Source organism: Pelophylax lessonae (genome assembly GCF_965119305.1).
Source record: "Pelophylax lessonae genome assembly, chromosome: 1".
Taxonomy (NCBI): domain Eukaryota; kingdom Metazoa; phylum Chordata; class Amphibia; order Anura; family Ranidae; genus Pelophylax; species Pelophylax lessonae.
The window spans coordinates 532,759,005-532,783,820 of NC_138768.1; the positions used below are offsets into that span (position 1 = coordinate 532,759,005).

The following is a 24,816-nucleotide window of genomic DNA, read 5'->3' on the forward strand; positions in this document are numbered from 1 at the left end:
AGAATTAAAAAAAAAAAAAAAAAAAAAAAAAAAAAAAAATGGCGCATGCGCGGAACTCGCCGATGTCAGACGTGTCTGACTGAGCTCCGCTCCGTGAGGTGACAGCCCGCCGCTCTCCCCGGTGACCAGCCGCACAATCCGCAGCCCGATCTCACCCCGCAGGCTCCCGCAACCCCCCCTCCGCCCTGCCATGGTCTCGGGAGGTGCCAAATCGAAATTAAAGAGCCGCAATATCCGTGATGTCCTGGCCAGGGCATCATCCAAGATGGCGCCGCCGTCAGTATCCCGCGCCGGAGCCAGCACATCCAGGTCCCCCAGGATTGCTTTGCCTCACCCAGATGAAGGTGAGTCAGACACTGACTTCTCACCCACTTCGGGGGCAGCTGCAACATATGGCCCCTCAGAGTCTGCTATGATGCGGCATTTTGAACACATCCTGCATAAGGCCCTCAAGCACACCTCAGACCAGATAACTGACAGACTTACTAAAGAAATCAGGGAGCTGGGCCAGCGCACCGCTGACCTGGAACTCAGGGCAGACGAACTTGAGGTCAGTTTCTCACACCACTCCGATGAGCTAGAAGCCCTTAGGGAGGAAAACCAACTTCTACAAGCACAATTGGAGGACCAGGAGAACAGGGCTCGACGCTCCAATATCAGGATTCGGGGGATCCCTGAAACTGTGTTGGACTTACAATCCACAGTGACTGCCCTCTTCCAGGAACTCTCCCCCTCCATCCCTATTGAACGCCTGGAGATGGACCGCATACATAGGGCTTTGGCCCCCCGCAAACCTGAGGGACCTCCCAGGGATATCATAGCCAAGCTCCATTTTTACAAAACTAAGGAACAACTCCTTCAGGCTGCAAGGCAGAAAGATACCCTCCACTTCCAGGGCTACATGTACCAGCTTTTTGCTGATCTCTGCAAGGCTACAATCACCAAGCGTAGGGCGTTCAAACCCCTTTTGCAAATTCTCCAACAACACCATATCATTTACTCCTGGGGCTTCCCATTTTCACTGCGCTTCACCTACCAGGGCCGCAAACACACCTGCAAGACCACTGATGACCTTCAACAGCTCCTCCAAGACCTGCACCTGACCTCCGACCTAGTGCCTCCCACCGCTCAACAACAGCGCAGACGCTCCGCTTCCCGCTCCCCTCTGAAACCTACCGCTACCACATCCACTACCCCTAAGCGGAGCCGGCACATCTCCCCCCTGCCTGCATTTATGGACTCGATGGACTGAGAGCCCCACCTGCATGTGTCCCTGCCTTTTTTACTTCACCTACTTTGAGTGACTCTCGCTACTCGGTTTTATACCTACTGACTTTGATTTTCTTTTTTCCTCTCCCTCTTCCCCCCCCCCCTTTTTTTTTTTTTTTTTTTTTTTTTTTTCTCTCTCTTCTTTTTGTTTATCTGCTGAACTGACTTTGCTTCCCAGGCCAGCCTCGCAGACTTCTTCCGGCAGATCCTGGATCCCTCGTCAGACGGCACCACTTCACGGGACACCGCTTCATCACTAGGCTCACCCGGCCTGACAGCAACTACACAGTCTGGACGGTATTCACGGTAACCATGTTCCCGCCGGGAACTTCCTATCCTCCTTTACTACAGGATTCCCTCCTGACGGGGACAATGATGGACCCTTTCTCCCCCCCCCCCCCCACACTTTTATTTTGTTTTTTGCGTTTCTTGCTCGTAAATGCTTGTATGTTCCTGATATTCTGTTCACTCCTACTGTTCATGCTGCACCCTCACACGGATGCCCCTCCTTTTATTCACCGAAGACTCCCCTGGTCACCACCATGGACTTTATCACCTTCTCACGCCCGCGGGCGGATCTGTCACCCGTCGGCTGCCACTGCTGCCCCAACCCGCCACCGGAACCCTCCTCTAGGAGACTTCCCGTGGTGGCCCATCTCCCTCAGCGTAGGCGGTCACCCTCTACGTTGACGGACAATGTTTTTGATTTTTTATTTTGTGTTTTTTGTTTTCTTGCTTGTGCTGATATGTCTGCTGATTCCAGTGTCTCTTCTTTCCTCCCTTTCTCTCCCTAGTCTGTGCCTTCTTTTGCCCCCTCCTCCCCTCCCCCCCTCTCCCCTCCCACTCGCAGGGGGGATCCGGTTAATGTCACACTGATCCCTGATCTAGTCTCCCGCCTCACACACAAGCGATGGCCTCCTTGAATGTATTGACCCTCAATGTGCAGGGTCTCAACTCTCCACAAAAAAGACGCAAGGCCTTTCGCTCATTGGCCTCTCTAGATGTGCATGTAGCTTGCCTCCAGGAGACACACTTTTCAACCTTGCATACTCCCAAATACCTAACTTCCTCTTATCCTCAATTTTTTACAGCGTCTGCCTCGGTTAAGAAAAGAGGGGTTTTGATAGCTTTCCACAAATCGGCACCGTTCACACTCCATTCATCCATTGCAGACCCTGAAGGCAGGTACCTTATACTCATTGGCACCTTACTGGATACGGAGGTAACCCTAGCTTCCTATTATGCACCTAATGTAAACCCCCATGCCTTTCTCTCCCATTTTCTTCAAATCACTGCAGAGCACAAAAAAGGCACACTTATTCTCTGTGGAGATTCCAATCAGGTCCTCTACCCTTTCCTGGACAAATCCCCGGCTACACCCTCACGGTCAGCAGGTAGACTCACCTTCCAGCAGTTACTCCACACCCACTCTCTGATCGACACGTGGCGCGAACATAACCCATCCAAACGACAGTATACTTTTTATTCCAACCCGCACAAGACATCCTCGCGTATCGATCATATACTTACCTCTATAGCGACTTCTCCCTCCCTCTTGGCTTCCTCGATCCTCCCAATCCCCTGGTCTGATCATAACGCAGTAGTCTCCACCTTCAACTCCCTAATTCCCAAACAGCGCTCCTTCACCTGGTCGCTGAACGACACCCTCCTAACGCACCCTTCCCACAGGCTAGAGATAGCCGAAGCACTAGAGGACTATGTCACTCATAACGACACCTCTGACGTTACACCGCTTACGCTTTGGGAGGCACACAAGTCCGTCATCCGCGGCGCTCTCATCAGCCTGGCCTCCCGCCGCAAAAAAGAACGCCGACGGCTCTATGACACCCTGAACTCAACCTACACTGGTGCTTATGACCAGTACCAATCACACCCCACCCCAGACTCTCGGCTTGCCCTCGACGGGGCCGCACTGGAACTGGATCTTTTTCTCACTGATTCAGCTGAGAAGCAACTGCGACGCTCTCACCACCGGTTTTACACCAAAGCTAATAAACCTGACACATTTTTAGCTTTGTCCCTTCGCAACGCCACAGTCCTCCGAAAACCAATACGCCTTAAGACCACCCCTACCACCCATACCAGCAATCCGGTCAAGATCTTGGAGACGTTTCGTCAACACCTCTCCAAGCTCTACTCTCCTCCTCAACCCCCCTCTGACGCACAAACTTCTGATTTCCTCTCTGACCTCGACCTGCCCACCTTATCTGCTTCCCAACGAGATACTCTTGACGCACCCATTTCGGACCTCGAAATTCGTAATGCGATCAAAACTCTTAAACTCAATAAAAGACCAGGTCCTGATGGGTTTACAGCCAATTATTATAAACGTTTCTCTGACCTCCTGACCCCTATGCTTAACAAGGCTTACAACTCCGTGCTTAAAGGTCACTCCTTTGGTTCTGATTCCCTCACCGCAGCTATCTCGATGATCCCTAAACCACAGACGGACGACTCCTCTTGGGCCAATTACCGCCCGATATCCCTTCTTAACATAGACGTTAAGATCATGGCCAAAATCCTAGCGGCACGCCTCAACCCGATAGTTGGATCCTTAGTGCACAGGGACCAAACAGGATTCATCCCCTGCCGCCAGGCTGGTGATAACGTGCGGAGAGCGATACACCTAGCGCACCAGGCCCGCCATCGTAAAGTCCCCACATGCTTCATCTCCCTCGACATTAAGAAAGCTTTTGACACCCTGTCTTGGCAGTACCTGCAGACTGTGCTCCGCGTGTGGGGTTTCGGACCCCACTTTTTAGCTTGGATCTCCTCACTCTATTCCTCGCCCTCGGCCTATGTGCGTTATGCAGGATTTCGATCTTCCACCTTCCCTATAGGCTGCGGCACCAGACAAGGATGTCCCCTCTCACCTCTCCTCTTTGCCCTCGCCATTGAACCCCTAGCCCAGAAAATTCGTGCTTGCCCTGATATTAGAGGCTTGGAAATAGGGGGACATCACCACAAGTTGTGCTTATTCGCGGATGATATCCTCCTGTTCCTCACATCCCCGCTGACCTCCACACCCAATCTCCTTGATCTCCTTCAGCGCTTTGCTGTGATTTCTGGGCTGGTCGTCAACCCTCAAAAATCGAAGGCTCTTAACATCTCCTTGCCCCCCACCCTCCTTCAGCAATTGCAGTCAGTGCTTCCCTTTACCTGGGCTACTCATCACATACCCTACCTGGGAATTAAGCTCACGGCAGATCCCCTGGAACTATTCATGGCCAACTACCCCCCCATGCTGCGTCATCTCACTAAACTCATGGAAACGTGGGCGCCCTTACCTATAGCCTGGTTGGGCCGCATCACGGTAGCTAAAATGGCCTTACTACCTAAAATATTGTACTTGTTCCGGGTCTTGCCTATAGCGGTCCCCCCTTATTACCTGAGACAACTCCAGTGCAGAACCTTCTCTTTCATCTGGGGCAAAACCAGGCCCAGGGTACCCCGTAGGGTCCTCTACCTTCACAAGCTACAGGGTGGATTGGGTGTTCCCCAATTTGCCAAATATTATCAAGCGGCTCAGTTGGCGCAGTTACCCAAGTGGCATGCCAGCCAAGAAGTCCCTCTTTGGGTGTCCCTTGAGGCGGTAGAATGCGATCCCCTTTCTGTTGCCAACCTGTTGTGGCTAGCACCAACAGACCGTCGCTCATTGACTAACCCTATCTTATGCCATTCCCTTCGTCTTTGGAACACACTGAAGTTCAAATACAAGCTCCAGTCGCCCCACAACCCTCTACTGTCCTTTCTAAATAACCCATCTTTCCCGCCAGCCTGGGACTCTCCTTCCTCGTTCCACAGATGGGCATCGGCCGGCCTGGTTAGGGCCCACTCCCTAACCCTGTTTGATGCCTTCAAGACCTTCCAAACACTTAAAGACACGCATAGCCTCCCTGACTCTGAAATCTTCCGCTATCTACAGATTAAACACTTCCTAACTCCATGCCTTCGCACCGACACATCTTTGCCCACCCTGACCTCCTTCGAACACGTTTGCCTCCATGACCCACATACCCGTGGCCTGATCTCCATGCTCTATTCCAGGCTCACAGACCCCCCGGATCGTGCTCCCCCCCCGTACACTGTTAAATGGGAACAAGATTTGGGAATTACGCTTGACCCTGCAGATTGGTCACATATCTGGCAGACGACGAAGGCTGCCTCACAAAATGTGGTAGCCTCAGAGACGAACTACAAAGTTATGATGCGCTGGTACCTAGTGCCAGCACGTATTGTGAAATTCTTACCCACATACTCCCCAGTATGCTTCCGAGGTTGCTCAGCTGTCGGCACGCACTTGCACATCTGGTGGACTTGCCCTAAAGTTCAAACGTTTTGGCGAGCGGTCTTCCAAATCCTTTCTACCCTGACGGAAGTGCCTCTCTCCCCGGACCCCTCGCTAGCTCTATTGAACCTGAAACCTGACAATGTTTCTAAATTTAGGCATAAGCTAATCCTGCAGGTCACCACGGCAGCCAAACAAACTATAGCGAAAGCATGGAAAACACCAAACTTGCCCTTGCCAGAACTCAAACATAGAGTCACCAACGCGATGATCCATGCCAAAATAGAAGCAATCTTAACTGATAAGGTGGAGAAGTTTGACAAACTTTGGCACCCCTGGGTGACCCATTATCTGCCCTCCAACTTTGACGAAGCCCTGATGCTTCCTTAATCGGCTTCCAAACTTCGAATAGATCACACCACTTACTTCCAGTTTCCCCCCCGGCGAACTGTCTTTCCCCCCCCCTCTCTCTCCTACCCCTCTCCCACCCTCCTGTCTCCTTACCTACTCTGTTCCCCTCCTTCCCCCCCCTCTCTTTTTTCATTACTGCTATGAATTCTTTCTTTGCAAACGTTCTTATCTGGTTCAACTGCTATTGTTCAACCACTGGTCATGTGGTAACGGAGAGCTATGTTTCCCCCTGTTCACTGATTGTAACCTCCTGTTCCAGCTGTCTTGGTCCCTGCCCAAGACAGCCCTCTTTGTCCCATGTTTCCCTCCTCCGGGATCTGATTACCCTCTTGAAGTTGCCTAATCACTCGGCGAGTGCTTGTTGGCCTCACCTCTCCTCCTGGGCACAGCTTGTTCCCTTTATGGGGTGCCTGGGGGACGGGCTCCTTCTACCACCCTCCATCCCCAGATCCCCCATTTGTTCATTGCCTTTGTTGTCACCAACTGAGGTTTTCCTGAGGTTACGACTGTTTGTTACTTTATGATTGCTCTCTGTACCCTGTGAGTTGTTACTTGTGTCACTATAACTTTTCAGTGCATGTTACACGTTGTACTGCATTTGTTAATTTCAATAAAAATTTTGAAAGAAAAAAAAAAAAAAAAATCACTTTTTTATATTTTTTTTTACATACTGTCACCAGTGCAGTACAGTCTCATCATATAAGGGGTGTGGCTGTGATCAGGGACACTGATGACATTATTTTTTTCTTTTTATTTATGTTTTTTTTAACACACTGTGACCAGAGCAATATAATGTTATCGCATTGTACTACTCTAGGGAAGTGATCAGTATATAGATATTTTTTTACACATTATGTTTGCTTATAGCAGTGAATTATATTGCTATAAGCAAGCATTTTTAATGAATGAAAGTGAATCATGCAGTCTGTTTTGTTGTGATTAGCTGTGATTGGTAATCACATAGTACAGATGGGCTGTGATTGGCCCTGTCTGTACCATGTGACAGGGGCATAACTACAGGGGTTGCAGAGGTTGCAATTGCAACCGGGCCCCATGGTCCAGGGGGCCTGTGCGGCTCCCCTGTACACCTGGATAGGAGGCCTTGGGGGGGAGCATGTAGAGAAATCACTGTCCTCCTTTTTCCTCCTGTAGCTGCAGGAAAATAGAGGAGATTGGTTCCTCTGTATGCTGCCCCCGCCGCTCCTCCTATCCAGTTCACTTGTGTTCTGCTGTCTCTGGGCCACTGTGTGCTCCCCTGGTCCCCCCCCCCCACACTGTGCTCCCTCCCCTCTCCTGCTGGCTGCTGCAGGGGATGTGTCACAATAGAGAACCAGGAAGGGGTCGGTAAATATGTAATTTACCAGCTCCTTCCTTTTCTGAATGGACAGAGTCATAGTCAGTGACATTGTAAAAAAATAAAATAAAATGATAAAAAATAATACAATTAAAATACCAAAAAATAAAAACCACTGACACCAGTGGGTGAACTTCCAGGATCGCAAAGGTCCCTGGCATCCCACCACCGTGGGTGGGTGGCAGGAAGGGGGCCCCACTGCAGAACTTGTGAAAGGGTCCCACTGCGGGACTGTAATAAAAAGCCCCGCAATGAGAGTAAAGGGCCCCAGGATCAGTGGGAAGAGCCCAGGCTTGAAGGGAAGGGCCCCGTCCAGGGGGCCCTTCATGGTTTCTTGCACCGGACCCTGAAGGTTCTAGTTACGCCTCTGCCATATGATAACATTGAACAATCACAGCTAGCTACATTATTGTACACAAAGGATGGCATGAAAGGAAGCCATCCATTGTGTACAACTATAACTAAAGTTGCGCTAAATGTGTTATAAGTGGCAATGAATGTCAAATTATTACACAATATGATGTTAAACTCCAAGTGAATGTCCTCTTAAAGTCCCGGATATTCTCCAGAAATCAGACACAGTCCAAAATGGAAATTCCCAAGTCAAAGAGTAAATCACCAATGATGTAGTCTCCATACCGGATGAAAGAAAGGAAAAAGTCCAAACTCAAATTAGGTCTGCCAGTCTCAGATCTGCAAGCCCATATTCATCTCAGATGATGGATGGAAATCATGTAAAGAAAACAGAAGCAGAAGATAGGATAGAAAGGACACACAAAGGCCACCAAATTCAGATGATCACCCCAACACCACTGCCTCTTACCAAATCGCATAAAGGTATGAGCCAAATGTCCCATGGATGACCCTCGGAACCAGCAGTAGGTGGAACGATCACTCCGAGTCACAACAAAGTCTCATTAGTGAATGCTGGTGCTGTGTCCATAAATTTGTGCTCCTCTGGTTGGAACCAATCAGGTGACAGGGATAACATAAGGAGTGATTGCTGTTGTTTGATATCCACCCTGTGTTCAAAGATTGATCTTGTTGGGGTGATCATCTGAATTTGGTGGCCTTTGTGTGTCCTTTCTATCCTATCTTCTGCTTCTGTTTTCTTTACATGATTTCCATCCGTCATCTGAGATGAATATGGGCTTGCAGATCTGAGACTGACAGACCTAATTTGAGTTTGGGCTTTTTCCTTTCCTTCATCCGGTAAGGAGACTACATCATTGGTGATTTACTCTTTGACTTGGGAATTTCCATTTTGGACTGTGTCTGATTTCTGGAGAATATCCGGGACTTTAAGAGGACATTAAATTGGAGTTTAACATCATATTGTGTCATAATTTGACATTCATTGCCACTTATAACACATTTAGCGCAACTTTAGTTATATATACGTTTTTGATTGTTTGTCGCAATTTAAGTTGCTGCTGGATCGCATTAGTTAGCGCAGTTATTTTCCCATATTAACATTGTGTACAACTGTCATGTGACCGGCTGTGATTCCTCACGACAGTCACATGGTACCGGTGTAACGTTAAAAAACCATACCTCGTGAAATTTCCCTACCCTCGTCACTTCCGGTGCACATACGTCATGGAACAGCTGAGCAGGTTACCATTGCGCATGCTCAGAGCTCTGGAGGGTAGGGAATTTTCACGGGGTAGTGATGTGTAACGTTACACCACATCAGCTGTTGCCGCTGGTACAGTAAATCATCTCCGCTGCCACATTAAATAATCTCCGCTCCTACCCCTGTGACTTCCCTGATCTCAGGTACTAAATGTAAAAGCAGCGGCGGGTCTATGAAAATATAAATCACAGAGCCGAGATCTCCGTGATTTATATTGTCATACACCCGCCGCTTTTACATTTAGTAGCCGAGATCAGGGAAGTCACAGTGGTAGGAGCAGAGATGATTTAATGTTGCAGCGGAGATGATTTAATGTTGGAGTGGCAACAGCTGATGTAGTGTAACGTTAGAAAACCCTACCCTGTGAGAATTCCCTACCCTCCGGAGCTACAGTATGAGCATGCGCAGTGGGAAGCGGCTCAGCTGTTCCATGACGTATGTGAAGAGGAAGTGACGAGGATAGGGAATTTTCACGGGTAGGGTTTTTTCGCGGAACACCGGCAGCAAGTCGGTACTCTGATCAGTCATCAGCTGTGTTCCGTGGAAAAAATGGCCTGGTTATGAAGGGGGGTAAATCTTCCGCAGGCCAAGTGGTTAAAGATAATATCCTCAGCTATATTATTTTGATGAACATTATCTTAGCTTTAATTTCTTCATCAATATGTGATGTTTGTCTTTATCATCTAAAACCTCTATTCCTAAAGAATTTTGTCTATTTTTGAATTGCAATGTTTAAACATTTTCTTTCCTGTCAGTACTCATATTTCAACACTAGATGGCGATATTGAACTAATTTTTTATATGGATACATTTCTTTGTGGTGCGTTGTTTATCGAGGAGCCACAAGATGGCGATGTGCTCTCTGAAATATCCCCCATGCACTTATCGTTCTTTCTTTCATATTGTTGATTTAACATGGAATCGGGACATGCTTGTTTCTGCTGAAAGTTCTATCCTCTGTAGGTGATCTGGGGTTTTCTAAGGTGCATTTACATTGTAGTGGGTGTCTGTTTTTTCAAGCTCCACTGTAGCTTCAATAGTTAGAAATTTGAGATGTTTGATTATCAGTACAAAGGTTTTATTGGACTCAGACCTCATGTATACTGATTAGATTTGTAAGAAAAGCTTCTGAGTAAATTATTTACATAAGAATGTGATCTATTCACTTTTTTTTTTAGCCTTGTAGGTGGTAGGTAATGGTTTTATAAACTATAAGAGCTTGATCACACAATGTACAGAGAACTGTGTTTTTCTTTACTGGATAAATGCAAGTCACCGCAGAGGAACAATTGTTTTCTATGTATCCCTGTTCACAGTATGAAGCTAGTGTATACGGTGCTGAAAAATGTGTCATGTTTGCATGTTTTCAGCACTGTATGGCACCACAGGCCAAGGGAACAGCAATGCAATACGCCACACTGCTCAATTGAGACATGACCTAAAAATATATATATATATATATATATATATATATATATATATATGAAATATCTGATATAATGTATTTTATTAGGGTTGCAGCGATATTGTTTTTTACGGGCTAGTATGTGTACCCGGTACTTACGGTCAAATACTGATACGTTTGCAATGCGATTTGAATCCATCAAAATGGATGGGCACAAATCGCACTGCAAAGAATTGCATGCAATTTGAACAGGAACACAGTGTGTCCGAATCGCATGCGGTTTCCCCCCACAGCTCCTGTGTGATCCCAGTATAGGGAAGACTTCGCTAAAAAGTGCATCAATGGGCAAACAAGCAATTTATTAAGAAATGTTATCACAACTCACATGTTAAAAGTACACAATATATCTTACATGTCAAATCCAAAACCACGGCCGCTTGCTGTGCTCACAGGGCTGGAGGAGATCTAAGATGTTCCGGGATCCCTGTGGGTCTAGGGCAGTGATGGCAAACCTTGGCACTCCAGATGTTTTGGAACTACATTTCCCATGATGCTCATGCACTCTGCAGTGTAGGTGAGCATCATGGGAAATATAGTTCCAAAACATCTGGGATGCCAGGGTACGCCATCACTGGTCTAGGGCGTAAGTAAAGTTAGCTTGGGTGCATCTTCTCCAACCCTGTTGGCCTCCAGGTTGCCATATTGCATGGAACTTTACAGAAAATTGCAGCACTGCAGATTGAAAAGGAAAGATCGTTTTAGTAACATTCAATTACAATGTGGCTTTTGTAGCAATTGTGTATGCTATATTTTTTACTCTTTAATGTCAGCCTCCAAGCACATACAGTATCTCACAAAAGTGAATACACCCCTCACATTTTTGTAAATATTTTATTATATCTTTTCATGTTACAACACTGAAGAAATGACACTTTGCTACAATGTAAAGTAGTGAGTGTACAGCTTGTATAACAGTGTAAATTTGCTGTCCCCTCAAAATAACCCAACACACAGCCATTAATGTCTAAACCGCTGGCAACAAAAGTGAGTACACCCCTAAGTGAAAATGTTCAAATTGTGCCCAAAGTGTCAATATTTTGTGTGCCCACCTTTATTTTCCAGCACTGCCTTAACCCTCTTGGGCATGGAGTTCACCCGAGCTTCACAGGTTGCCATTGGAGTCCTTTTCCACTCCTCCATGACAACATCAGCTGGTGGAGAGTCCTTGCGCTTCTCCACCTTCTGTTTGAGGATGCCCCCCAGATGCTCAATAGGGTTTAGGCCTGGAGACATGCTTGGCCAGTCCACCTTCACCCTCAGCTTCGTTAGCAAGGCAGAGGTCCTCTTGGAGGTGTATTTGGGGTCGTTATCATGTTGGAATACTGCCCTGGGGCCCAGTCTCCGAAGGGAGGGGATCATGCTTTGCTTTAGTATGTCACAGTACATGTTGGCATTCATGGTTCCCTCAATGAACTGTAGCTCCCCAGTGCCAGCAGCACTCATGCAGCCCCAGGCCATGACACTCCCACCACCGTGATTGATTGTAGGCAAGACACACTTGTCTTTGTACTCCTCACCTGGTTGCCTCCACACACGTTTGACACCATCTGAACCATATAAGTTTATTTTGGTCTCATCAGACCACATGACTTGGTTCCAGTAATCCATGTCCTTAATCTGCCTGTCTTCAGCAAACTGTTTGCGGGCTTTCTTGTGTATCATCTTTAGAAGAGGCTTCCTTCCGGGACGACAGCCATGCAGGCCAATTTAATGCAGTGTGTGGCATATGGTCTGAGCGCTGATAGGCTGACCCCCCACCCCTTCAACCACTGAAGCAATGCTGGCAGCACTCATACGTCTATTTCCCAAAGACAACCTCTGGATATGACGCTGAGCACGGGCAGCAAACTTCTTTGGTCGACCATGGCGAGGCCTGTTCTAAGTGGAACCTGTCCTGTTAAACCGCTGTATGGTCCTGGCCACCGTGCTGCAGCTCAGTTTCAGGGTCTTGGCAATCTTCTTATAGTCTAGGCCATCTTTATATAGAGCAACAATTCTTTTTTTCAGATCCTCAGAGAGTTCTTTGACATGAGGTGCCACGTTGATCTTCCAGTGACTAGTAAGAGAGAGTGGGATCGATAATGCCGAAATTAACACACTTGCTCCCCATTCACACCTGAGACCTTGTAACACTAACGAGTCGCATGACACTGGGGAGGGAAAATGGCTAATTGGACCCAATTTGGACATTTTCACTTAGGGGTGTACTCACTTTTGTTGCCGGCGGTTTAGACATTTAATGGATGCGTGCTGAGTTATTTTGAGGGGACAGCAAATTTACATTGTTATACAAGCTGTACACTCACTACTTTACATTGTAGCAAAGTGTCATTTCTTCAGTGTTGTCACATGAAAAGATATAATAAAACATTAACAAAAATGTGAGAGGTGTACTCACTTTTGTGAGATACTGTACATACCCCACACTTGAGTATTGGTATACCTCTATACACCAGCTCAGAGCTAGTCTTAATACCTTTCATTTCCTAATCTGTGAACTGCCTGTAAGGCAATTGCATAATGTGCTAGTATGCATCACATACTAGCACATTATGAAATACTCACCTTGGAATGAAGCCCTCTAGCGCTGGCCTGTCACCGCTGAGAGGGCTGACATCTTCCTCTGTTCTTTATTCCGGGTTCACGCGCTCGGGCTATGTGATAAGCCGCAGCCGCAATGACGTCACTGAAGGCCTGGCAAGGTAGGGAGGTCCAGACCTTCAGAGCGCATGTGCCGGGGACGTAACTGGCTGCATTCAGGGTGAATATCTCCTAAACAGTGCATGTTTAGGAGATGTTAATTTTACCTACAGGTAAGCCTTTTTATAGGCTTACCTGTAGGTAAAAATGACCAAGCAGGGTTTCCTTTAAGAATGTGATGCTGCCACAGTGACAGGTTCTCAAAATGGTGTTTAAACTACCTGAATTTGTAGCCTTTTTTGGTAATGTTACTGAAACTGACAAATATGCATGCCTGAATTAGGTGCAGGGAGTTTTAAAGAGACCTACCACTAGAAAAGTGTTATTAAAGCGGATATCTGCCTGCCCCTCTTACCTGGTGGTCCATTGTGTAGGTTTTCGATACCCACCCAGGATCCTGCTTTTTCCCATTGAGATCCACTTGTTCTCTGCCACCTCTTGGACCCGCACCATCATATTGCCCCCTCCTACTTCCTGAATGAGGCACTTTGCCTCCTAGGATATGTGACAAGCATATCCCAGAAGGCAAGGGGAGGACAGTGCAAACGGGGACACCCTTTTTTCTCTTTTATTGACGGACACCGTTTCTGTTCTTAATTACGATTGGGTAATACTGCCCCCTACAGGATTAGGACACTAGGCAGAAAAAGAATCTGGCAATGCCTATGGGTAGTCCCAGGAAATAGATACTTAGTTTTTTTCTGTCTAGTCAGGAGTAAGGACCTAGTTCCTTGCTTGGGGTCCTGGCAATTTTTTTTTTAAATAGCTTTTTTTCTCCCGTTTTTTTTTTCCTGTGAGATTTATAATCAACTGCCGGACTGGGCTACGGGCTGGACAATCTAGATCCAGTGGTCACCCCAGTCTAGCCAGTGAGTGCATGCAAACCTCAGCTCGTGCTAGGTCGGCCGCGACATAACCTCCCGGACGGGAGCTGGCCTGCGGGTTAAACACCTCACGAGGTCGCATACAACCAGGTCTCGGCCCGAGTCACAGCTGACAGCCCCCCAATTTCGATGGAGTTCTGCCTGGAGCGGTGCCTCCCTGGTTCCTGGTATGGTGAGTAGCTGTCCCCCTCTCCCCCCCTGGGGGGGTTTTGGGGTGGACGTGGGACCCTCCTTGGGATGGTCAGACTCCGTGGTTCCCCATCTTCCTGTCAGGCACCCCCCTTCATCTGTCACCCGATTCCCCCCTCCACTTATGCTGGGGCTGTATGGGTGGGGGCAGGGGGTTGTCCCTTTGCAGTGTTTTTTCACTTCTTGTGACTCATGGAGACTTTGGAGCACATCTCCCTCTCTGAGGCTTCAGGGCCCTCCGGGTCCCAACCATACACCAATGCTCTGATGGCGGTCCTTTATATCCCGAGTGGAGTTGGCTTTCGGGCTAGCGGACCAGACTTCTAATAAGGCCTTGACTCATCTCCCCTTTCAAGGATTTTGCCTGTTTGGGGCTACCCTGGATGACATCAATAAAGGTCTCACAGGGGGAAAGAGTACTTTTTTTCTGCAGGCTAAGGGCAAGGAACCTTGTTGTAGACGTGGGCGCTCCTTCTTGGCTCATAAGTTTTTTTGTCCCTCAGGGTCGGCTGACAAGGGCTTGAAGCTTTTCAGTGCCTCCTCTGGATCCATACGGGACATTTCACTCCACTTCACTGGTCCCACTGGAGTTTTTTTTGTCCTGTCCACTGTATATACATACAATTTGTTGAATAAACATTTTTGTGGTAGCCTTGAGTACGTGGCATATCCTTTGATGGGTTTTTTGTATGGATGTATTTTTGGAGAGACCTCTCCTTGACAGTAGCTAGGGTTAGGGTTGTAAGCACCACAACTTAAAGCAAAGTTCCTGCTGTTTTTGTGTTTATTAAAAGTCAGCATCTATAAAAAGTGTAGCTGTTGACTTTAATAAACACACACTCGCTTGTCCCACGATCCAGGGATGCGGCCGGCGGGAGCCTCGGTTCTCTCCCTCTTCTCTCCTCGGTGCCGGCATTACAAGTGTGAGTATCCGGTTGTGAGAGCTTACGGCCTCGCAGCCGGGTGCACACTGTGCATGCGCGAGTCGCACTGCGCTTCCTCAGTGGCCGGGAAATCTTCTGGGACTCGTGACATGTCCCAGAAGATTGCAGAGGGGGAGAGGAGAACTTCCACTCGAGCCGCCTAGGCAGCCCGAGCGGAAGTGGGAGAGGGTACCTGATAAACTAGGTACCTGCTCCCCCCCCAAAAAAAAAAAATCCTGCTGTATGGCAGTCCTGTGATCTTGCTCTGTCAGGGACCAGTTAGACAGATTCTCATTGGTCAGTGCCACCCATGTGACAGTGCTGACCAATTAGAATGCCTCTTGTTCATACACTCTGTGAGGTATGGAAAGTACATTAAAGGGTAACTCCACTTTCGTTGGGAAAAAAAATAGCAAACAAAAAAAAAACAATATAGCATATACTATTGTGACACAAATCATATTGTAATTGAATGTTATTAAATATCACCTTTCCTTTTCAATCTGCAGCAGCTGTTGTAATTTTCTGAAATTGCAATGCAATATGGCAACCTGGAGCTGTTCTGTACACAGAATGTATACTGACCACACCCCAGAAACATCATTTCCTGCTTGTGTGATTGGCTCACTGATTTCCCCAGAAGTCTGCCTAAGATTTCAGGCATCCCCTGCAATAAAAATGTCATTTTTGGTGAGATACTCCCAATAGAAACACGTCTAAAGGGATGCAGGCCCAGCAGATTTCCTCATTAGAGCTCAGCAGCTGCCGCAGCTGATAGATAATTATGAAATCACTCCCATTTGACCCACTCAGCACAGAGGAACAAACAATGATTTCTTCAGAATAACAAAAGGTAGGAATCTGCAACAAAGTTTGTTAAAATCCTTGTAATGTAGAGAGATCACCCAGAGGGGAATGTTTTTTTTCTCAACAAAGGTGGAGTTACGCTTTAATCTGTGCGGATTTCAAATCCCTGGACCATTGAAGCAGTGTTTTGGTCCCTGACAGAGCAGGACTGCAGTACAGCGTGTCTGGGGTGGGGTGCATGAGAATGGGTCCAGTGTAAGGTCACAGACTTTCTGTAAAGGTGAATTTACACGTTAAAGCTCTATCATATTCTGTTAGTATTTGTAGTTAATTCAATCTATGTATATGTATATAACTTTTTTTTTTTTTTTTTTTTAGGGTTGCAAACTTTTCTTCTGAATTCTTTTAATTTCTCCACATTAAAGCTGGTTAGGTGAAAAATGTCATTTCAATTCAATTTCTTTATTGAAGAAGCAGAAGACAGTACAGTGGAATGTACTGGACTTTCAGACATTAAAGAAGAGAAAGCCGACAATAGTATGCCCCTCTCAGATGACCAAGACGAGCAGATAAAATTATCTACTAAAAATGAAGAGAAGAGAATAGAACTGAATTCTTTCTCCTGTAATAGTGATGTGTTGGATGGCAGCAATATGAGCAAGGATAACAAAGCTGAAGAAAAAACGGTTTGCTGTAAACCAGCCATCGAACATAAAATTCCACAAGATGTTAACAAAGTGCTGGAAAATAAAATAGTTGAACAAAGCTCAGATCTACAGTATGTAAACGTGTCTGTAGTGGAAATGACGTTGTCCAATAAAGATCTGCATGGTGAAAATATAGTGAGTAAAACTGTTACTGCTAACTCTGATCTGATTTCTGGGGTGTATGAAGGCGGTATGAAAATTTGGGAGTGCACATTTGATCTTCTCAGATATTTTGAAGACAAAGACATCAGCTTCAAAGGAAAAAGTGTTTTGGATCTTGGCTGTGGGGCTGGTTTGTTGGGAATTGTGGCTCTGAGGCGAAACGCTAGAGAAGTGCATTTTCAGGATTACAACAGCACAGTGATAGAAGAGATCACTATACCTAATGTATTGGTCAACTGTGACAGTTCTGATGAAGACGGAAAGGTTACCGAAGAACCAAGCAAAAAAAGACTCAAAAAGTCAGAAAACCAGGCAGGGCTTCTATCCAAGTGCCGCTTCTTCTCTGGCGATTGGTCAAATTTCACACTGTTATTGCAAAATCAAACACCATCGGTGAAATATGATATTATTCTTACATCAGAGACCATATATAATCCTAATTACTATGATGCTCTGCATGATCTCTTTCAGCATCTATTGGCTGACAATGGGACTATATACCTAGCCAGCAAGTCTCATTACTTTGGTGTAGGAGGGGGTGTCCTATTGTTTGAGACTTTTATTAAAAAGGGCAGCCTTTTCAACATAAATACGCTCAAGACACATGATGATGGACTTCAAAGAATGCTTCTGAGTTTGACATTTAGAGACCGTTAATAAAAAGTATTTTTGACTTTTTGTAATAAACTGATGCCTTATTTATTTTTTTATTTACAGAAGTGGTAAATTAGCAGTTTGTATTGTATATGCACAAATTTGTGTTCTCCCTAGAAACTGTCTTTTGTGGCTTGAGAGAAAAAAAATGGCTATGTGGTTCATTAAAAGTATAAGGGCAGCATAAAACCTCTAAGAATTAGAAACCTTGCAAAAGTTATAAAAGTACAGCTGAACTCTGTCAGTTCAATTCACTAAACAATAATCGCATGCAATATTTGTGATTTTTACAATACATTGAATGCATGTTTATAATGTCGATTCACTACCGTTAAATACTGCATTTGCCATAATTTACTGTAGTAAATATTACCAATAAAATGTGATATTAAATTAAAGTTAACCCCCCCCCAAAAAAAAAAAAAACTGTAATCATCTTTTTTTGTTTTTTGTTTCAATGTTTTTTTTTTATTTTTTAAACATAAAGGTAGGTACAGTAGTATAATACATTTAATACAAACATAGAATGGTAAGTATGTGTAGGTCATCTGTGCATATTTAAGATGAATAAGCAAGTTTGATAAACTGAGAAGTAAATAGTCAAACAGACAAGCAAGCGAACAGGGTAGGTACACCAGTTTTGTTGGCTGCCTTAATATATAGAAGTAACATAACATATTTCATATAGGCTATTTATTCATGTGTGACATGATCAAAAGTAGAGGTAAGACCAGGAAGATTTTCATTGTGTCTTAGAGACAGAATTTTGTGACCATATTGCCCAGTTATGATCAAAGGCTGCTTTAGTAAGAGAGTTTATGGCTAACGTGTTCAAATGTATAGTTTTGTTGGCCCATGTTCCTCAATATTTCGGATGTTCTGGAGTCTTGTGATTTCTATTTCGCAGTATAAGTGCGTCGGCTCCTAAAAGTAAGTGTAATTCCTTGTCTAAAGGGGTATGAGTTAAAACCACTTCATCCACTTACCTGAATCCAGCGCCGATGTCCCTCAGCGCTGGGTCAGGCTCCTCCCCCCTCCAACGTCAGCTGGCTGGGAGACCTAATGTGCATGCGTGGCAATAGGAGGAAAGCTTTATTCAATGCTTTGCTATGGGGAAAATCTGACGCTGGAGGTCTGGGAGGACGTCCAGCATCAGATAATGGACCAAAAATCAGTTTAGATTCCAGAAGTGCCCCCAGTGGCTGTTTAGTAGACAGCCACTGGGGGCAGACTTAGAGCTGCAATGTAAACATTGCAGTTCTCTGGAACTGCAATGTTTTACATTGCAGCACTAGGTGTGAAAGGGTCAAAGCACCCAGACTACTTCAATTAACTGAAGTGGTCTGGTTGCCTACTGTGTCCCTTTAAGCTTCAAAAGCATGTTGTCATGCTTATTCATTAAAATATAAAATGCTGCCTTTTGGAATCACTAAAGAGTTCTTTTTTTCACCAGATTTGGTGTGTTTCATGTAGTCTGAAAAGCTTGCAGTTTGATTTAAATCCCTGTTAGTCTAAAGAACTTGCAATCTATTTCTGAGACAGGTATCCTACAAATTAGGCAGTTTGTGTGTATGCGTATGTTTGTATTAGGCAGTTTGTATGTGTGCGTGCGTATGTTTGTATTAGGCAGTTTGTGTGTATGCATATGTTTGTATTAGGCAGTTTGTGTGTATGCATATGTTTGTATTAGGCAGTTTGTGTGTATGCGTATGTTTGTATTAGGCAGTTTGTGTGCGTATGTTTGTATTAGGCAGTTTGTGTGTATGCGAATGTTTGTATTAGGCAGTTTGTGTGCGTATATTTGTATTAGGCAGTTTGTGTGTATACAAAAAATAAAGTGGATAAGGAAACACACCTTAAAAAAGTTAAAAAGTATATGAGAGATCTTAAGGATTTTAAGAATAGACAAGTGTTTTGTTGGCAGGCTCGCTTACCTGGGATTCCTTAAACGAGTTATTCTGAAGTTGAAGCCCCCATGGAAGCCACTACTAGTGCGGGTGCTGTGAGTGAGCAATCAGCAACACAAAATCATACACCTGTGCATACAAATGTGGGGGTCACCCATGTGTTAGGAAGACCGAACACTGAGTGGGCAGGACCACCAATAAGGGGTGTAAATAGAGGACGGTCTAGCACTAATAGGGGTAAACAAGGAGCCACAAGAGGGGGCTCACAAATACCAGGTATACCAACTTATAATCAGTACCAAGCCCTGGCGAATAGGTCTAATGTGGGTAATGAGGGACCAGCACCTAGGATCCCCCCCAGACAGCCTTTTTTAGGGAGAGGCAGGGGGAGGGGACGCCATCGCCCTTACAACACGAATCAGACTCACAGAGAGAACACGCACCCCGAAGGGGAGTATGTGCCGGAAGAAGGGTTCAGCGCAAGAAAGCGAAGGAGGGATTGGTAAATGAGGGCATTTTTAATATTAGTGACGTCAGCCTGACCAAAAATGAGTTACACATTTTAGATCAGGGACTTAAATGTGCACCTAAGAGGGCCATAAACAAGTTCAACGTATATGTTGATACGCATAAATATATACGGAAATTGAACTTGAAAAAATATTTTATCAGTAACCCTATCACGTCCATTAGTAATAGACGCGGTACAGGTATGGTGAACAGCGGCCTGCGTAACAAGTTTGTATTTAATCCTCCGGTTGCAAATAATGCGTTGAGGTTTTTAAAAGCCTTGTTATACGTGATCTCCAGGCATTACAACCTGGGTATGAAGTGGAGAAGAAGTACAAACATATACAAGTAGGTTTGGAAACTCTTGAGTCACGGAAGGAAATAATCATCCGCCCGGCGGATAAGGGCGGAGGGGTGGTCATCATGAATAAATCCTTTTACCATGCGCAAATACAGGAGATGTTGGGTGATGAAATCACCTACATCAAATTATCTGGTGACCCCACCCCGGGATTTGTCAATGATATAAAAACATTGGTGGATCTAGGGTATAAAGATGGGGTACTCACGAAGAAAGAAAATAATTATTTAGTTCCAAGTTCTTGTCGGATCCCCATCATTTATACGATACCAAAGATCCACAAGAACCCAGAGAGGCCGCCGCCACGACCTATAGTAAATGGTATAGGGTTGGTGAATGCCAGACTTGGACAATATTTGAACAAGTTTTTAAAACTAAGTGTAACTCGCACTAAGGCCTTTTTGAAAGACACGGGTGATCTCTTATTATCACTGGACGATGTTGTCTTGGGGGACGACTAGTCGGCCTTTTTGGTCACGGCCGACGTGTCGTCCCTTTACACCATCATCCAGCATGATGATGCTCTCCTGGCCCTCAATTGTGCCTTGAGCAAGCGGGATGAACTACCACTTGAGCAAAAAGTGTTTATACGGAGGGCTCTTTGTTTAAGTCATAACTACTTCTGGTATCAGAGTTGTTTTTATAGTCAAAGGACCGGTGTTGCGATGGGCGCCAAATTTGCCCCCTCTCTGGCAAATATTTTTATGTCAGAGTGGGAAGATAAATTTGTGTTCAATGAAATTAGACAAGAATTAAAGTTTTACCGGCATTTCATTGATGATATAATCCTTATGGGATGGCCCAGAGCACCGACTAGTGTCCTTTATGGAACACTTGAACTCGAATCGGAACAACATCAGACTCGAGTTTCAGTGGAGTCAGGAAGAGATTCACTTTTTAGATGTGCTAATAAGAAGATCAGGTAGTAGATTAAGTACAAAAGTGTTCTTTAAAACAACGGACCGCAATAGCGATACAAAGTGGCCATCATCCGAATTGGCTCAAAAATATACCAAGGGGCCAATTTATGCGGGTGAGGCGAAATTGTACATTCAGTGAAGACTTTGTTGAACAACTGGGGGCGTTAAAACAAAGATTCTTGGTGAAAGGATATGAGGAGGCTGCCTTAGACAGGGAAATTAAGAAAATTTTGGATGCCCCTAGACCTTTGGGCCCACGTGCCTCCTCTGACACCTGTGAAAATGACCTTGAAGAATGGAGTTTTTTGTCAGACTTCTCAAATGACTATAGGAAGGTGGAGTCCATCTTTAGGCAGCACTGGCCCATCCTCCTTATGGATAGGACCTTGGGCCCCGTTTTACCTTAAGTACCCTCTTTCATCTATAGGAGGGCCCCAAATTTTGGGGACAGGGTCGTGAGGAAGGTATTAGACCCCCCTAACACATCTTTTTCCCCGGACCTTAAGGGGTCCTTCATGTGCGGGAGGTGTAGAGCTTGTGCCTTCACACCGACTAATTTGAGAAGATGGGATGCATTTTCAGTTCCAGCCATTGACAAATCTTTCAAAAGTAAACATCTTATCACTTGCGACACTACTCATGTAGTGTATGCCCTCATGTGCCCATGTAATTTACTGTATATAGGCCACACCAAACGAGTGGGTGAACACATTACTAATATACTGCAGGGGAAACGGGAACATAATGTATTGGCCCATTTCCACCAGTATCATCAGCGTGACCCGAGGGGGTTGCACTTTTCGGGTGTTGAACGTATGACCCCGACATGGCAAGGGGCTAATTGGGTCATGGAACTATCCAGATGTGAGACCAAGTGGATTTTCCTGACCCAATCCCTCGCCCCGGTGGGGCTCAACATAGAACTTGATATTAATTGCTTTATAAGAGACTCCTAAGTTAATGAACCCTCGTTTGTATATCAGGTTTTAGTCCACTTTGTCCTGTTTGAGTATCCAGTGATATGTATATATTTATATATTTTTATATGTTTTAAGAAAATTTTAACACATTTTTTAAACTTTTTAAAACATTTTTTTTATGTATGAAAATACCCATCTGTATGGGTGTTGAGTCTAATTGAGTAGTGGGATATTTTGCTACTGGAGTGTTATTAAACGTTAGTTGTGCTCATTTCCTCTAATGTTGGTTTTATTTGCATTTTTATTCTAGACATGTCAGTGTTATATGTGCTAGTCTATTTCATTTATTGTTTTTACTTGTATTTCTGATTGTATAGTATATGATTGGAGTATATATACACCAGTATCCTGTGTTAGGCCGTAGAGGGTCAATGGGATACACTGCATGATAGTAGTGCTGAAACTTTCGTGTTTAATATATGTGAAAGCTTTGATCCTCTAACATGGATGTGCGGTACTTCTGCTGTCTGATATGTAATGGCAGGGGTCACTCCATGCTATTGGCTATCAAGAGGTCAGATGGTGCTACATAGGTCCGCTGGTATTAGCATTGTTGTTCTTCTGGTCAGTCAGCAGGAAGACTGATTGGTTGAGGCAATGCGCAGCGGACTATAAGAAGGTCGGGAGCGTCGTCTGAAGCCACGCCCCCTGTTGAAGTCGGAAGTGACGAAATGCGTCGGGGCGTGGCCAGACGACGTACCCGGCTATCAAGCGAGGTGAAGGAGGACTTCCGGAGTGTCTTGCTCTGGCGTGGAGCCAGGTCACGCCGGCCACGGCTATCTATCCCCACCGCTACATGTGATGATGTGCCTGTTTTCTTTACAAGTGAGTGCAATGTGTACTGTATATTTTAATAAATGACGGTCTGGACATACTGCACTAGTGGAGGTTTTTATTCATTTCCCCACATGTTCTGAGTTCCGGGTAATGGTGACTGAATGATGTACTAGAAGGATTATTCCTCCATTGGACCATATTGCTGTAAAACGTGTTTTGCTCATTTTCGAGAGTTAATGAGCATGGAGGTCTGGTGAGTTTCCATTTCACATTATCCCTGGCACTTGGTGGTGAAAACAGTGGTGATCCTCTTATGCTTCACGAAAATTTGGATCCCTGGTGCACTTCACATCATCTTTTCCTGCATTTGGCTGAAAGGACTGTGGGACTTTTTAGTGGTTCTAGTGATTTTATCCAATCATCACTGGTGTCTCTATCTTTTATGCCAAGAGGTTGACAATTCATTTTTGTTTGCGCTACTAATATTTGTCATTTATTTCAGACCGATATTATTATTTAGTTTGTATGTGTGTTTGTATTAGGCAGTTTGTGTGTGTGCATATGTTTGTATTAGGCAGTTTGTGTGTGTGTAATGTATGCAGAGGCAAAGAGAAGAGGGTTCAGAGGGAGACAAATGTGTACCAGCAGCACCTTGTGGAAAGTGTCTGTTCTGCCGATATGCTGCTGAGCAGGACACTGAGGGATCACTCTGCACTGCCTGCACAGCATCCTCATGCACCGTGTACTGATACCAGGAGTTGGAATGTGATGTCAACCCAGTATCAGCATGTAGATGCAGGAATATGTGCATTTAGTGCACAACAAAATCCCAAATGTTATAGTACATAGCAAATTCTTTGAACTTGATACAATTGTTATACAGGTGCAAAGGTCCAAACGGTGGAAGAAGCTTCACTGATGAATCTTCTGCCATCGTTCGAATTTCTCTTTTTGAAATGCTGAAGTTTTTTCTTGAAACTAAAGCAAACACCAGTGCTTTTTTAATACCATTTTACTCTGATTTGTAAACTATAGATATAGCAGTTGCCTTGTCGGAATACGTTTATGTGTACATTTATATATATTTATTTAGTTTTTTTTTTAGTTGTATGATTTAGTGGTGAAAGTTATTACCTCCCGTGTCCCCCCCCAGGTTTTGACTGTAATATCTTGTGTCCCCTTTATATAGCACTCATAGGGTTGCCACTAGTTCGAGGAAGTGTAAGAAACGTGAGGAAAAAGAAGCTGTAGGTTTATTACGTGTTGGTGAATATAACCTTTAGAGCAGAAATTAAACATAATGTTTTGAGTGGAGCACAGAAGAGGAAAAAGGCAGAGGAGAAAGAGAAAATGTGCAAACTTCCAAAATTAACACTTTAGCTCAATCCAGGTGTAACGTCAGCCAGTAGTACTGCTTCTCCAGATGTAGCATCCACATCTAAATGCACTCAAATTCCAGAAGATATACCAATGGTATCATTACCTGATCCTGCTGCTGGGGAAAATCCACAAGAGGAAATGCCCATATCTGTATCATTAAGGGAGTTTGTGACCCAAGACACAGCTCCGGGGCTATGGGATATTAGCAATACTAGTACAGTAGATTACTGGATTTGTAGTGAGCCGACAGCATGCCAGGATCATGACGGCAACCTTTTAAACTCAAGCAGAGTGTATAAAGGAACTGGAGGAAAAAAAATACGCAGGCAAGATATTTGTCAAAGTATTTGTTTAAACGTGAAATGCGGAATGGCAAGTATGTAAAGCATGAATGGCTATTCTATTCACCATCTCAAGGTCGTTTTTACTGCTTTTTATGTCACCTATTTTTCAAGACAGTATCTCCATTTGCTACATCAGGATTCAATGACTGGAAACACAGCAATGTTAT

The 24,816-nt window shown here is 45.0% G+C and overlaps 1 protein-coding gene across 1 annotated transcript; it reads left to right on the forward strand.

Annotated features, from left to right (window-relative positions):
• The first annotated feature begins 9,920 nt into the window (after nt 1–9,920).
• Nucleotides 9,921–17,489, forward strand: METTL18 (methyltransferase 18, RPL3 N3(tau)-histidine). The gene is made up of 2 exons (XM_082243660.1): nt 9,921–9,938; nt 16,373–17,489. Exon 2 carries the CDS (start codon nt 16,388–16,390, stop codon nt 17,471–17,473), a length of 1,086 nt encoding a protein of 361 aa, XP_082099786.1. The 5' UTR covers nt 9,921–9,938; nt 16,373–16,387; the 3' UTR covers nt 17,474–17,489.
• Nucleotides 17,490–24,816: the final 7,327 nt, after the last annotated feature.

Excerpts from the sequence above, each read along its gene's own strand:
- METTL18 (XM_082243660.1), top strand. The coding sequence starts at position 16,388 with ATGTCATTTCAATTCAATTTCTTTATTGAAGAAGCAGAAGACAGTACA.